The 14553-nt window shown below is 42.9% G+C and overlaps 1 protein-coding gene across 8 annotated transcripts in view; it reads left to right on the forward strand.

Annotated features, from left to right (window-relative positions):
• The window catches only part of tnip1 (TNFAIP3 interacting protein 1), a 29803-nt gene that overhangs the window by 12350 nt on the left and 2900 nt on the right, over nt 1–14553 (forward strand). For 7 of the 8 annotated variants that reach the window (XM_020045924.3, XM_010864302.5, XM_020045920.3 and 4 more), the window contains 11 exons: nt 971–1065; nt 1387–1531; nt 2318–2416; nt 2612–2677; nt 3577–3708; nt 9536–9664; nt 9806–9952; nt 10094–10219; nt 13068–13151; nt 13723–13947; nt 14245–14341. In XM_020045924.3, the coding sequence (XP_019901483.1) occupies nt 971–1065; nt 1387–1531; nt 2318–2416; nt 2612–2677; nt 3577–3708; nt 9536–9664; nt 9806–9952; nt 10094–10219; nt 13068–13151; nt 13723–13947; nt 14245–14341 (1345 nt within the window). The remainder of the gene's footprint in view (nt 1–970; nt 1066–1386; nt 1532–2317; nt 2417–2611; nt 2678–3576; nt 3709–9535; nt 9665–9805; nt 9953–10093; nt 10220–13067; nt 13152–13722; nt 13948–14244; nt 14342–14553) is intronic. The other variant, XM_020045925.3, reaches the window with a different exon arrangement.

Consider the following 14553-nt stretch of genomic DNA (forward strand, 5'->3'; position numbering starts at 1 on the left):
GTTAGTGTGTGCATGCATATGAGCCCAGTTGAGCAGAGTGGTCAGACCGGTCAAGTGCTCACCGGTCTGAGGGTAACTTCTGGAACCACTCGGCTTCGCTTCAGGCATTATGTTCTATAATCTACACAGCTCCGCAGAAAGATTCATTCATGTGAAACACTATGCTTTGATTCAAAGGGGATTGAGATACGAAGTGATCGATCAATATTCATTGGAGTATCAAACTATGCCAAATGCTCACCCAAAAAATGCCAAACGCTCACCATGACACAGTGATTAATGCTCCCAATGTTTAAGGCCGGCTGGCTCTTCTTATTAATGTCAGGGAGAAGTAAATGAAACAATAGATTTGATTCTGAGTAGCCTATCCTCTGTTGTTATTTTCTGTGTGTGGGTAACTCAGTCTGTGTTAAGGTTTTCAGCTCTTTCGCTGGATAGCTAGCATGAGGTTAGCTAAACAATGTGGCTGTTTATTATCAAAACGGCTGCGTTTACATGATGTGGAATGTGCGCAAAGCTGCGTCAGCACGGAAAAACCCTCATCCAGTAAGGCAGTACTTTTGAATGATGCTGTGGCTTAGGGTGATCCAGAGTTGCCTCCCGGCCACATGTACTGCTGCAGCATGGGTTTGGATCCAGCCCACTGTTCCTTCAGCAAACATACGTCCTTCTCTGCCTTTCCACTTTCCGGTCGAATTAAGAAACCCAAAATAGAAATGTGAAAAAAATAACACACAAAAAAAAGACTTGAAGGATATTGGCTAGGGGTACAGCGGTTTCTTATATGTGGTGTTGAAGGGGCTTGTGTAGAAATGAGTGGGATTGAGAGCTGGAAATGCAGGTTATGTCACTATCCTGTGAAGGCTCGTTTGTTGGAAGTAAGGTTCAGGATGAAGGCATTTTACATTAGTTTGATGTCTTGGTACAGTAAGCCTGTGTTTCTACTGCTCATCCGACTTTCTATCTGCAGACACTTTGTGAGCAGCTCAGACAAGAAAACAACGAGCTGAGGAAGAAGATGGAGGAGGACCTGCAGTACAGAAACCGAGACTTGGAACAGCTGAGGTGAGTATTTCTTATCACGGGTTTTATCTGACACGGGAAATGAGTTGAGGAGTTCATTGCTGTGAATTGAAACTGAATTTCTGGCTCTGTTTTCCTGGACTTTCCTGGAGTTGCTTCATCCCAGATGAGCAGGTGTCAGCAAATGTGAACTTTCATTTTTCCTTCAGTGTCCAGCAAATACAGAACATTTCAAGAGGTGTTAGTCCGGGGGGTCCAGGTTCTTCCTACGACTTTGCCAAGCTACTAATGGGTTTTTTGAACACAGGGACAAAGTCTTGCCATTAGCATAGTAATACTTAACCTGCTTTCACTCCACTGCAGACAGGAGAACCTGAAGCTAAAAGAGCTGGTGACGGGAGGAGACCCGGCAGAGAAGACCGAGGGGCCGCCAGAAGCCAAAGAAGAGCTGGTAAAAGAGGAAACCGCCAGCGTTAGATCCAAGATGGAGGTCACCACACCACAGAAGGTATGCAGATCTGGTGCCTTCTGACTTAGCTATCAACAATTTCATGGTGTAAGTAGGACTTCTAGTCCTAACTTACACCTCCTACGTCGTTTTGTTTTACCTAGCTAGTTTACGATTTATGAACTGTCTTAGTCGTTGATAATAGTGTCTTCTAAATCTAATGGGAGATGGCACGTGTCAGGCTAAAGGGATCCAAAACCTTTGAGATGAATAGGAAATGATCAGCCTGGATATCTAGGAAGCCACTTTGTCATTTAGTGAAACTAATGTCTATTAATAGTGGTGGGTGTGTGGGTGTATGTATAAATGTGTGTGTGGGTGTGTGTGTGCGCGCACTTACAGTAAATACTAGTTTCTGTTTTGTGACTGAGATCAGTGCCAGGCATCACTGTAATGAGTATACATAGCTGGCACAATGTCTCATTACCGTCACAATGACAGATTTCACCGCCTCATGACAAGCTTTGTAGCTTGTGGTATTACCATTCTCCTTGGGTCAGCAGTGTTCTGCGCATCTCCCATATGATCCCCTATACAGTACCTCCTAGTGCGCTTATTTTTACTAGGACTGGCCTCATCTAAAGTAGTGCACTATTTTGAAATCTGGAGCCATTGGGGATACTTACGTCTCTGTCTCTTTTTTTTTTTTTAAACGTGTTTAGTTCTGAGAGGAGTAATAAGGACGTGATAGTACTGTGAGGTGAAAGAGATGAATTATTTCTTTTGTGAATGTGCTGCACAGGTCGGGATTTAATTGTGATGTTTCATATCCCTGTTCGACACCAGAGTGGTAAGTCGGCAGACATGGAGAAGGCCCCGGGTAAGCCGTGTGAACCCGAAGTCTACGAGAAGAAGATCAAGCTGTTGGAGAAGCAGAGAAAGGATGTGAGTGTTTTTGGAAAACCTCAATCCCAAATGGTGCCCTTGTTCCCTTTCTGGTGCACTTCTTTTTACCAGGCTCCCTAGGGTGCCACTTCGGACTCATGTAGACCAGGTGTCCGCCTTTTATCGATGGAAAGAATGTATGAATTGTGTTTGACGTATTGGTTTCAGTTAAATCTCTGCTGTGTGTGATGACAGATACTGGAAGTGAACAAGCAGTGGGATATCCAGTGGAACTCTATGAAGTCACAGTTCGAGCAGAAGGTGCGTTCACTTTTTCACACAAACATAATGTTTGAATAAAACGGCGTTACTGCATGAGCTTGACAACAGAAGACGCCATAAGGAAGTTGTGTCCCGGGCGTGTGTTTGCGCGTTGACTTGGATGGCAGCGCAAATTTGGTGTCAACCACATGTGCTGATCACACCTCAGTCAGAAAATCCCCTTACCTCTCAGGTGCCCACTGATCCTGCTGTGGTAGAGGAAGGGTGCGCGCGCATACGCACACACAAGCACAGCTACACAGTCCTGAGCGCCCACGCACAGCTCCGAGGTGTAACACCATGTATCCCTGAGTCTAACCCCCAAACCACGCAACGCATCCGTTTGCGTCATCCAGTCGGCCTCGCTGGTCTGTTCGTAAAACCAGAGCTGTAACTTCTCTAATCCAGTTCACAGAGTTCTGGTTTTGTACGCTGCTCCAAGGACAAGAAAATAAACATGCTGCCGGTGGCCCATTTGTGTGCGTGTGTGAGACGTCATTATGGCCTGATGACCCAGAAACGTCACTCTGGCCATTCATTCTCAACGAGTTTGATTTGGCTTTCCTCATTATTTTCTTTGCTTATCGAAGATGTACAGGACCAGTCAAATTGTGGACAAACTTTTGACTGGTACTGTATATTTTCATGCATTCTTATGCTTCAGGCTTTAAGTAAAGACATTTAGTTTTTTTCCTGAAAGAGCAGTGGGCTAGATAGGAAACCCTGTTTAAAACATTGATGCTGTAATTAATCTTAGATTATCTGGTCTCTGATAAAACAACTTTTAGAATGGCAGTTTCAAATGAACATGGCCAGCAATGAGCAGTGGAATTAAGACGCCAGGCAAACGTACATAATACCCTCTCTGTAACCCCCCCACCCTCCCCTTCTCCAAGTAGATTACAGACTTGAGACAGCGACTGGCGGACTCGCAGAAAGCAGTGCTGGAGCTTGAGGCCGAGCGAGAGCAGAGGCAGCGGGACTATGACAAGAAGCTGCTGCTTGCCAAGTCCAAGATTGAGAATGTACAGGTGAGCCATCCAGAACCTTCTGGAACATACTGGTGGGATCCCTGATAAGATAAAGTAATATAGAAATAAAAATGTGTATACAAATTATACACAAAATAATGCTTGCTGTGCATGAAAATGCTAAAGGTAAGACGATAACGTGCGAAAATGTACTCAGATTTTCTCGGATGCAGACCCAAACTAAATGCTAACAAGCACCCAAAACGAAATGCGGATGAAATGCAAGGCCAGATAATCAATCAATCAATCAAATTTATTTATAAAGCCCTTTTTTCAACAGCAGTTGTCACAAAGTGCTTTACAGTGATCTTGCAAGTTAGCCACTTACAGCTAGCAAGTTAACAAACTTATGGCCTAACTAAAACCATTGAGCAGGTGAAAATGTACTAGGCACATCCCAGACAATTAAATTATCTTACCATTGGGAGGGTTTACTGTTGAATTTGATGGCTTAATCACTTCTCCCATGCTGCTCATCAGTGGGTTGTCATGAGAGTAAAGTCTGCTTTTTGTGCAATTTGTCAATGTACTCAATTTGTTATTTGTGTTTTCTTTCTGGATGTGGGTATTTAATCATACCGTCTGGTTTTCAAAACTCCCTGGTATATGGTATAAGGCTTTGCAACTATTTCAACCAAGTCAACAGCACACTGAGGGGGCTACTTCTCTGTCTGTATAATGTGTGAAGTGAATTGCCCAGTGTTCCCCTCATCAATCAGTTGAGTGTCATCACTTTTGGTTTGGACTGGCCCGCTGTACTTTCCCAGGGCTGACTGTCTAGTTCCCATGAGAACTGAGATGACAATGATGCTGTGTTCTCTGTGCTGTCGGGTCACAGTGTGGCTTTAGCCACAGAATTGACAGAAAACGGCAGCCACACGTCTCCACTGGGCTCAACAAGCTGATCAAGGACGTGACCGTGGAGTTACCATTATCCTTATCATGGCTATAAGGATCAGACCGTACAGAGAGCAGCGGTAGTTTTTGAGGCACGCTTTTGTTTTTGAGGGGTCTGTTAGAGGTGTTAGGCTAGCCATGTTATCATTAGGTCACCTTCAGGTTTCCATTAGGTGAATTTTCAATCTGGCTATTTTATTCCAAAGTTGTTATTGACTATAGGACTGATGGGATGTAGGCATGTTAGATAACTGTTAGGTGAAGAATGAGGTCATCGTCTAGTCCGTAGAAATGAGAAGGAATGGAACCGTGTTCTAATTCTGGTCACAGATGGCTTAATGTGTGCACAGGCAGCAATTGGGCATGTACCCATAAGAGCAAAGCAGGAAGTAAAAACAAGAACAATACCAAGGAATCTGCTATGATTAGGTTAAATCAACTCAACTGACATTACAACAAATACATTCCATTGTATGAGCCATCTCATAGTATTTTCTAAATGTTTACGAAGTGCAATAAGACCAAACCGCTATTTCCAATTTAAAGGCTATAACGAATACTTAAATCTATAGTAAAATCTTAAATCAGGGATAGTTTACATTAGGATGACCAACTGTAAAGGATCTACATTCAATGAATTTCCTAAAAACATCATATTTTAGTAACTAATTACTGAATACATTGTCTTTACCTTACATTCCAGTCCATTTGCTCCATGTCATGTGCTGACGATACTATCCTTTCTGCCATCTTGAATCATGAACGTTGTTGTTTTGATGAGCTTGAGTTGAACACTGGATTTGATCCTGACTCAATTACCAGATGTGGCATGAATTGGACTGTTGTGGAGAAGTGGCACTCTTAAAATCTTCAACAGCACTGGCCACACTTTCTTTATATACAGTATAATATACTGAGTATATATGTCCCTAAACCTAAAATCATAGTCCTCAGACGATAGTCCGGCATCTCGTTTTGACACTATAGCTACACTGTTAGTCCACCATCCACAGGGGACGCATAGTCAAAGGTGCACCTCCCTGTATGTCCTGACTGTTAACGCATCCTCTGTTCATTTTCAGTCTGTTGACTTTTTGCGTTGGGCTGAGATTTGGTGAAAGTGTGTAGACTAACGGTCCGGGAACGGTCCGCTGCTCGTACCTTTTTACGTTTCTGATTAGGCCCTAACTTGGACTCATACAAGTTTCACACACTTATCTGCGGCGCCTTGGGTTCGGCAGCTTTCATTGTTTGAATCGACCCTCTTCATTACCACAGAAAGGATTGCATGTACCATGGTAGCCATTCAACGTGTAGTGCATGAGTTCACCAGGTAAATTGCCTGGCTTAATGTTTCTAAGTGCATTAAGTTCATCCTAAGTTCCATGGCCAACTTTCAACATGACAATCCGCTTTCAACATGACAAACTGATTTACTTGGTTTCTTGTGGCTGTAGGGGTGTTTTCATAAATTAGCCTTGGTCAAGGTTAGGTCAATGAGAGATCACCATTAAGGCAACTGTTGTTGTATTTGACAAGGGAATATTAGTCATCAGACTTTCACATCCTTCAGACTGAACTGTGTGTGAACTTTGAAACAGTGGAGTTGTAGCAGGTGGTGTGCTGGCTGTGTTAATGTTGTAAAGTGTGGAATCTGAGCATTAACAATTACAAAAAAGCGATTCCAGTATTCCGGACACGAGCGTTATCACTTACTAATAAATGTGCATCTGGTGAAAGCCTTGCTGTCAATAGTTGTCCTTTTTCCAACTAATGTGCTGATTAAGAAATTACAGGTGCTGGTCATAAAATTAGAAGATCATCAAAAAGTTGATTTATTTCAGTAATTCCATTCAAAAAGTGAAACTTTTATATTATATTCATTCATTACACACAGACTGATATATTTCAAATGTTTATTTCTTTTAATTGTGATGAATATAACTGACAACTAATGAAAATCCCAAATTTAGTATCTATAACTAATACAAAAATGTTGGCCAACTGAAAAGTATGAACATTAAAAGTATGAGCATGTACAGCACTCAATACTTAGTTGGGGCTCCTTTTGCCTGAATTACTGCAGCAAGGTGGCGTGGCATGGAGTCGATCAGTCTGTGGCACTGCTCAGGTGTTATGAGAGCCCAGGTTGCTCTGATAGTGGCCTTCAGCTCTTCTACATTGTTAGGTCTGGTGTATCACATCTTCCTCTTCACAATACCCCATAGATTTTCTATAGGGTTAAGATCAGGTGAGTTTGCTGGCCAATTAAGAACAGGGTTACCATGGTCCTTAAACCAGGTACTGGTAGCTTTGGCACTGTGTGCAGGTGCCAAGTCCTGTTGGAAAATGAAATCTGCATCTCCATAAAGTTGGTCAGCAGCAGGAAGTATGAAGTGCTCTAAAACTTCCTGGTAGACGGCTGTGTTGACCTTGGACCTCAGAAAACACAGTGGACCAACACCAGCAGATGACATGGCACCCCAAACCATCACTGACTGTGGAAACTTTACCCTGGACTTCAAGCAACGTAGATTCTGTGCCTCTCCTCTCTTCCTCCAGACTCTGGGACCTTGATTTCCAAAGGAACTGCAAAATGTACTTTCATCAGAGAACATATCTCCGCAGCAGTCCAGTCCTTTTTGTCTTTAGCCCAGGCGAGACGCTTCTGACGCTGTGTCTTGTTCAAGAGTGGCTTGACACAAGGAATGCGAACAGCTGAAACCCATGTCTTGCATACGTCTGTGCGTGGTGGTTCTTGAAGCACTGACTCCAGCTGCAGTCCACTCTTTGTGAATCTCCCCCACATTTTTGAATGGGTTTTGTTTCACAATCCTCTCCAGGGTGCGGTTATCCCTATTGCTTGTACACTTTTCTTTCTATCACATCTTTTCCTTCCCTTCGCCTCTCAATTAATGTGCTTGGACAAAGAGCTCTGTGAACAGCCAGCCTCTTTAGCAATGACCTTTTGTGTCTTGCCCTCCTTGTGTAAGGTGTTCACACCTTTTGGACAGCTGTCAAGTCAGTAGTCTTCCCCATGATTGTGTTGCATACAGAACTAGACAGAGACCATTTAAAGGCCTTTGCAGGTGTTTTGGGTTAATTAGCTGATTAGTGTGGCACCAGGTGTCTTCAATATTGAACCTATTCACAATATTCAAATGTTCTGACATACTGAATTTGAGGTTTTCATTAGTTGTCAGTTATAATCATCAAAATTTAAAGAAATAAACACTTGAAATATATTTGTGTGGAATGAATGTATACATTATACAAGTTTCACTTTTTGAATGGAATTACTGAAATAAATCAACTTTTTGATGATATTCAAATTGTATGACTAGCACCTGTATGTCAGCTTTCTCAGTCAGAGCCTAAAAGTGCATGTTAAATTTCATCAGCAGGCTCTGGGCACTGATGACGTATGAAGTAGGATCGTATGACCTTAAGAACCACAAAATCTGTGTTGTTGCTATTGGCGCATTGTTAACCCACAACCCTTTCTCCTCTCATCTGGCGGCACATGCCAATGTAAACAAACATGTTTACCTAAAACCTGTTTTTCTGTTGTTAAGTCTCTCTTAGAAAAGGCCCTGCTGTACATCTCATTTTCAGCAAACAAAGAAATTTTTATTTGGATTGAGGTCTTAAGATAGTCTTGGCTAGTGAAGTGTTCACCTATTTGGCACTTAGAAACCCTTGCTGTTATGTTCTGTCCGGGTTTATTGTCTTTATGATAACGCACTGTCATGGGTTTTGTGGCATTTACTTCTTTAGCAGACATGCTTTTTCTCTCTGGTCTTTCTGATGTTTTATTTAATCATTTCTCTTCATTATGGGGAGTAATCTTTGGTCATCCACTGCAGAGGTCAGGGTTATTCATCTTTTTTAATGAACTGTTATTTTTGGTAAGCCTAATACTGGCTTCTGTGACCTTTGTTGATATCTCTTTGGTCCTCATGTGGACAGAGATGAATAACAAATGCAAAGCTTAGAATCAAGAGTAGTCATTGACAAATATAATGTCTACACAAATTACAACATCAACGCCTGTCAAGGCAGTTGTCCCAGTGCTTTTGGTTCCATGATATAGAGAGACTGTACAGTGCCTTTGGAAAGCTGTGGGTAGAAGGGGTGCTGGAGTTGCTCCCCACATGCCCCCCACCCCAATATCTTCAGACGAGATTCCAAAATAAATATTGAGTTTTGACTGCAACCTGTGTCCATCAGTGGGATGCAAAATAAACTCTCAAGATTTCTTTTGGAATCTCGTCAGCTTTACCAATGAACATTCGTCCATTCGTTAGTGACTGTGTCACTAATGCCATCTGCACACTTGGTCCGGATCTGACCAAACCCTTCTTGATATAAGGTCCCACGTTTTGCAATCTCAGTGGGAGGGTCTCTTCAGGTTTGAGGGAAGGATGAATAAAGGAACGTACAGAGGTGCTTGAAGAACTCCGATCATGACAAAGACCTGAGCAAACTGCCAATAGAACTTTGGTGTGGCTTCAGGACATGTCTGTGACTATTCTTGAGTTGCCACTCCATCTGTGACTGTAGTGTCACTTTGAAAACTGGGATTGGCAAATGATAACAAGCTATTAGTTGCAATTGTGAAAAGCTAGAGCGGCATAATTTTTCTAAAAATGTATATTTCCTTCATCAATAACTGTTCCTTATACATGAATTGGACCGGCCATAAACGGTACTACAGTCAGTGTTGTCCATACTAGGAACATATACGACTGCAACATCAAGTTTTAACTTCATGGGTTGTGAAATGTTATCAGTCGTAGTTTTTTTTTCCCCAAGTGACTTTATGCGCCTTGAGCAAGTAAAATGTGTCTATTGTTCCCCAAGTATAAGAAAAAAAGAAGAGTGAATAAGTGAATTGTTAATCGTTTTGTTGTATTGTTTTTCTTGTTAGGGGGAGAAGGAGTGTCTGAACTCTGAGACGACAGAGTTGAAGCAGAAGGTTCGTTACCTGCAGGATCAGCTGCTGCCCCTCAGCAAACAGAGGGAGTACCAGGAGAAGGAGATCCAGCGCCTCAACCGGGTCAGCATTATGTCTGTCTGTTGGTGTCTCTGTCTCTCTCCCTCCCTGTTGGTGTCTCTCTCCCTTCCTGCTGGTGTCTCTGTCTGTCTCTCTCTGTCTCCACGTGTGTTTTTTGTCTAACCTCGTCTCCTCCCTCTCCAGGCTCTAGAGGAGGCCTTGAATCTTCACCCCCCTGCCTCCTCCCCACAGCAACCACCAGGCCAGGGCGGTGGCGGTAACCATGGTGACGGGGCTGGCAATTCAAGGAGGCAGGAGCTCCTCACTCAGATAGCTGTGTTAAAAGAACAGGTCGGTTTGGGACGCACTCATTCACCCTCTTGCATACATACACAGTCACACAGTGTTGTCACCATCACATGCAAACACTCCCAGACTCCTGATTGGGAAGTACCCAAGGCAATCACCCCTTTGCTCTGACCACACTCTCAGGTGAAGATCTTTGAGGAGGACTTCAGGAAAGAGAGGAGCGACCGGGAGCGAATGAATGAGGAGAAGGAGGACTTGAGGAGACAGGTGGAGAGACTGCAGGGTCAGATGACCAACCTCAACAATCAGGTTAGGAGAACAATGGAGGCACATTCACAATGATCCTGACCCATAGTGAGCACCACACAGGGGATAAGTCAGAAGTAGTACAATACATAGGGAATAGGGTGCCCTTTGAAACACGAGGGCTGAATCTCAAATCGAATACTTGCTTACTACATAGTATGCCAGATTAGTATGTAAAAAGATTAGTATGTCTCAAACCATATTACGCTGAAAATTGTATGCCAAAGGTTCCCGGGTGGTCGGCTATCTCTGGTGAATCATCTATTTCCACGATTCTCTCGTCTTTTCTCTTGACGAAAAAGTCAGTTATCGTCAACTATATTGATAGTTGTTGTGTCAATGTCATTCATGAATGAAAGAACAACAAGCATTGTTGTGCCATGAAATTAAATAGCTTTGGCAGTGTAAAGTTTATGTTCAGTCTCACTAGCAATTGTTCAATTCTTATGACTATTCCAAGTAGTTAGATACTAGTATTAATGGCTAATAAACTGTTCAAATGGCCAGTGGAAAAAAGCAATACAGTTCATAGATGCTATTTGTGATGGAAGTAAACTTCATATGAAACGTTAGTCAGTTTAACACAATGATTAATGGTGACTAGCTAAATATTCAAACTTGGAGTGATGTTAATGCGTGACAAAATCAAGCAATGTTGATGCAATTTTATGATGAAGTAGTATGTCCCAATCAGTCCCAATACTGGCATACTAGCTTACTATATACTAAACTGTACATACAGTGGATATTAAAATGCTACACACCCCTGTGAAAATGCCAGGTTTTTGTGATGTAAAATAATGAGACAAAGATAAATCATGTCAGAACTCTTTCCACTTTCAATGGGACCTATAATATGAACAATTAAATTGAAAAACAAACTGAAATCTTTGAGGAGGAAAAACGAAAAATAAAAACCTTACAATGACCTGGTTGCATAAGTGTGCACACCCTTTTATAACTGGGAATGCGGCTGTGTTCAGAATTAACCAATCACATTCAAACTCATGTTAAATAGAAGTCATTACACACCTGCCATCATTTAAAGTGACTGATTTATCACAAATAAAGTTCAGCTGTTCTTGTAGGATTTTCCTGACATTTTCTTATTAGCATCTCATAAAAAGCCATGGTCCGCAGAGACCTTCCAAAGCATCAGAGGGATCTCAGTCAGGAGAAGGTTACAAAATAATTTCCAAAGCATTAGATATACCATGAAACACAGTGAAGACAGTCATCTCAAATGGAGAAAATATGGCACAATAGAGACATTACCAAGAACGGGATGTCCCTCCAAAATGTATGAAAAGACGAGGAGAAAACTGGTCAGGGAGGCTTCCAAGAGGCCTACCACAACTTTAACCTTTTCACACGTGAGTTTCAAATATTCCTTAACGGCCGCCCAGCGTGAGTTTTTTTGCGTGTGAGTTCAGTACTCACTCAGTGTTACAGAATTTGAACAGTCACCTTGCCAGGTAAGGAACACTACATACATTGCATTGTAAGCTTCTCTCATTGACTTGAATTCAAAGAGCTGCAAAAGCTGGTTGATGTGTAACTGTAGCTAGCTAGCAAACGTCAGCTAACCGCTAGCTAACAAAGCGTGACCTGTAATTCAGTAAAGTGAAAATGAATAAACTATATAAAAAGCATAGCGGCGCCCACAACGGGTAAGAATGTTTTTACACAATGATTTTGATTTTGACCGGTTGTCAGCTCTTTCAGGAAATGTTAAGATGCTCTATAGTAGTCACACAAAAACGAACAATATTAGTATTATGTTTTATTGTAGAAAAATAGAACTGCTAGTGTTGGCTGTCTGTCGGTACATAAGTAACACTTCTTGTCCCTATTTGAATGCTTGCTACCTGGTTAATATCATAGTGTGGTCTGGAAACAATTACCATCAGGAAATAAAGTTATAAACACTGTTTGAGCTAAATGTGAGTAAATAACAGCGCAGTCTGACCAGCCATTGTTACTTTACTTATACCTAGGCGTTCTAATGGTGCATTCTAAACAATACGTTCTAATCACACCAGAGTGATCGTACGCTTCAGGGACCACTCTAGCCTGATCACGGTGTGGTCGTACGCATCAAAGGGGTTAAAGGAACTGCAGAAAGTACTGTCTGTGTGCTACATGTGACAACAATCTCCCGTATTCTTCATATAAATGGGCTATGGGGGAGGGTGGCACGACTTTCAGCATGACAACGACCCAAAGCACACATCCAAATCCACAAAAGCATGGCTTCATCAGATGAAGATTAATGTTTTGGAATGGCCCAGCCAGAGCCTAGACCTGAATCCAATTGAACATCTGTGGGGTGATCTGAAGAGGGCTGTGCACAGGAGCTATCCTCGCAATCTGATCGATTGGAGTGCTTTTGCAGAGAAGAGTGGGCAAATATTGCCACGTCAAGATGTGCCATGCTAATAGACTCCGACCCAGAAAGACTGAGTGCTGTAATAATATCAAAAGGTGCTTCAACAAAGTATTAGTTTAAGGGTGTGCACACTTATGCAACCTGGTTATTGTGATTTTTATTTAATTTTTTTCTCAAAGATTTCAGTTTATTTTTCAATTGAATTGTTCACATTATAGGTCGCATTAAAGGTGGTGTGTAGATAGGCGTGTGTATACTTCTTATATCCACTGTACTTCACCATCATTCACGAAGTACGTACTTATAGTACATGGTATGCAGTATGCATTCAGCCAGGGACTCAGACTTTCCATTGTTCAGGGAGAAGCTCATCCGCCTACATGGTTCAGTCCTGCTGATTTGTGTCAGTATAGGCTAATGTGTTTGTTCCGGTTTGTTCTTCATTCTCTCCATGTCCCTCAGCTTCACCAGGCCCAGAGCGAGTGTCAGAGGGAGAGGACCGAGAGGTGTAAGCTGGAGAGACTGCAAATGCAACATCATAAACAGGTACCGTGGCCTTGGCGATCGGCATGGTGTCAAATGGCTGTGGTGAATCTAGTCAATTGGCATAGGTTCCTGAAACTCAACTTAGGGCCTCCAAGCCAGTTCCACAAAAGAATGTCATAACAACCCACAAATCTGGGACTTATTTAGATCTAGGACACCAGTTGGGTGCAATTAATGATGAGGTAGAATAGAAAACCTGTGGATAGAGTTGAATATTTTTGCACGATGGTGTACTAGGCTGGCTAAACACAGACCGATGGACAGAGATTCAGACAAAACGCTTGGCTTCAGACACCGGTTGGTAGTTAACTTAATGGACTAGCGCTCCCTAGTGACACAAAGACTCAACTGTCGTCACAACAGCAACCGGCACGGTCTTCATCGTTTCACTTCGCCTCATTCCAAATCGCTTGGCAGGAACTCCCAAGGGCTTTGCTCGCGGGCTGTTTCTAACCCGCTTTTTCGAATCCCGCTCTCGAGCTTCCCTACAGGGCACGTCCCGTGCAAACCTAGCGTCCGCCTTGGCTTCCCTGACCCTGGTCACATCGTCTCTACCTGTGATCCCTCGCAGGGCCAGCAGCAGCAGGAGAGACAAGAGCGGCGTACCTCGGACCCTGTGAACGCCCCACTCAGCCCTCCATACTGTGGTCCATTTATGCAGGTGGTTCCCGGAGGACAGGGCCTGGACGGCTGGCCCATACACTTCCCTCCCCGGATAACCAACAATGCCGCCGCCGTGTCGGCAGCCGGTAGTATAGTGCCGCCGGGACGCAATGACTTCACGCCGCTCACACCGGTAAGTTCAGGGGTTGCCGTGGTTCAGGGTCACGGTGGTTAGTGCAAATTCTAGTAGACTGTTCTCCTGTGGAAATTGAAAATAAGTACCTGTCCTCAGACCACTTCCTGTTTTCACCCGCTTGATTCCTGGCCATTGAGCCCAGTTGCTCAGCCATAAGTTTATCCGAATATATAGCTTATTGCTCTCTGAAGGGTTAGCCAGTGTCCTGTAATGCTTTTGGTCATAGCTTTGGTTAAATGTTAAATTTCCTTAATCCAATTGAGTGACATTCTAATCTACCATGGGGTCTGTCAGGGTTTCCCATGGCAACCATCGTTCCAACAGCCCAGAGGGTCCAGGGGGGCTGCGGCTGGCACAGGTGACGCATCCCGACCCCCTCCGGAAAACACAGGTATGCCCACACAACAAATGGCCACATGGAAGGGTTACAAAATGACCATAACTCTTCCAAAATATCTGGAGCCAAAACACTGCCAAAAACACTTCCTAATAAATGAGTAAAATCAAACTTTAAATGACAAATGTGATCAACTCAGGAAAAATTCTCCATGAGGTGCCTATTTTACAAAATATATTTTGAAAAAAGCTATGTAGTCTTGTTCC

This window comes from Esox lucius, chromosome 4 (genome assembly GCF_011004845.1).
Source record: "Esox lucius isolate fEsoLuc1 chromosome 4, fEsoLuc1.pri, whole genome shotgun sequence".
Taxonomy (NCBI): domain Eukaryota; kingdom Metazoa; phylum Chordata; class Actinopteri; order Esociformes; family Esocidae; genus Esox; species Esox lucius.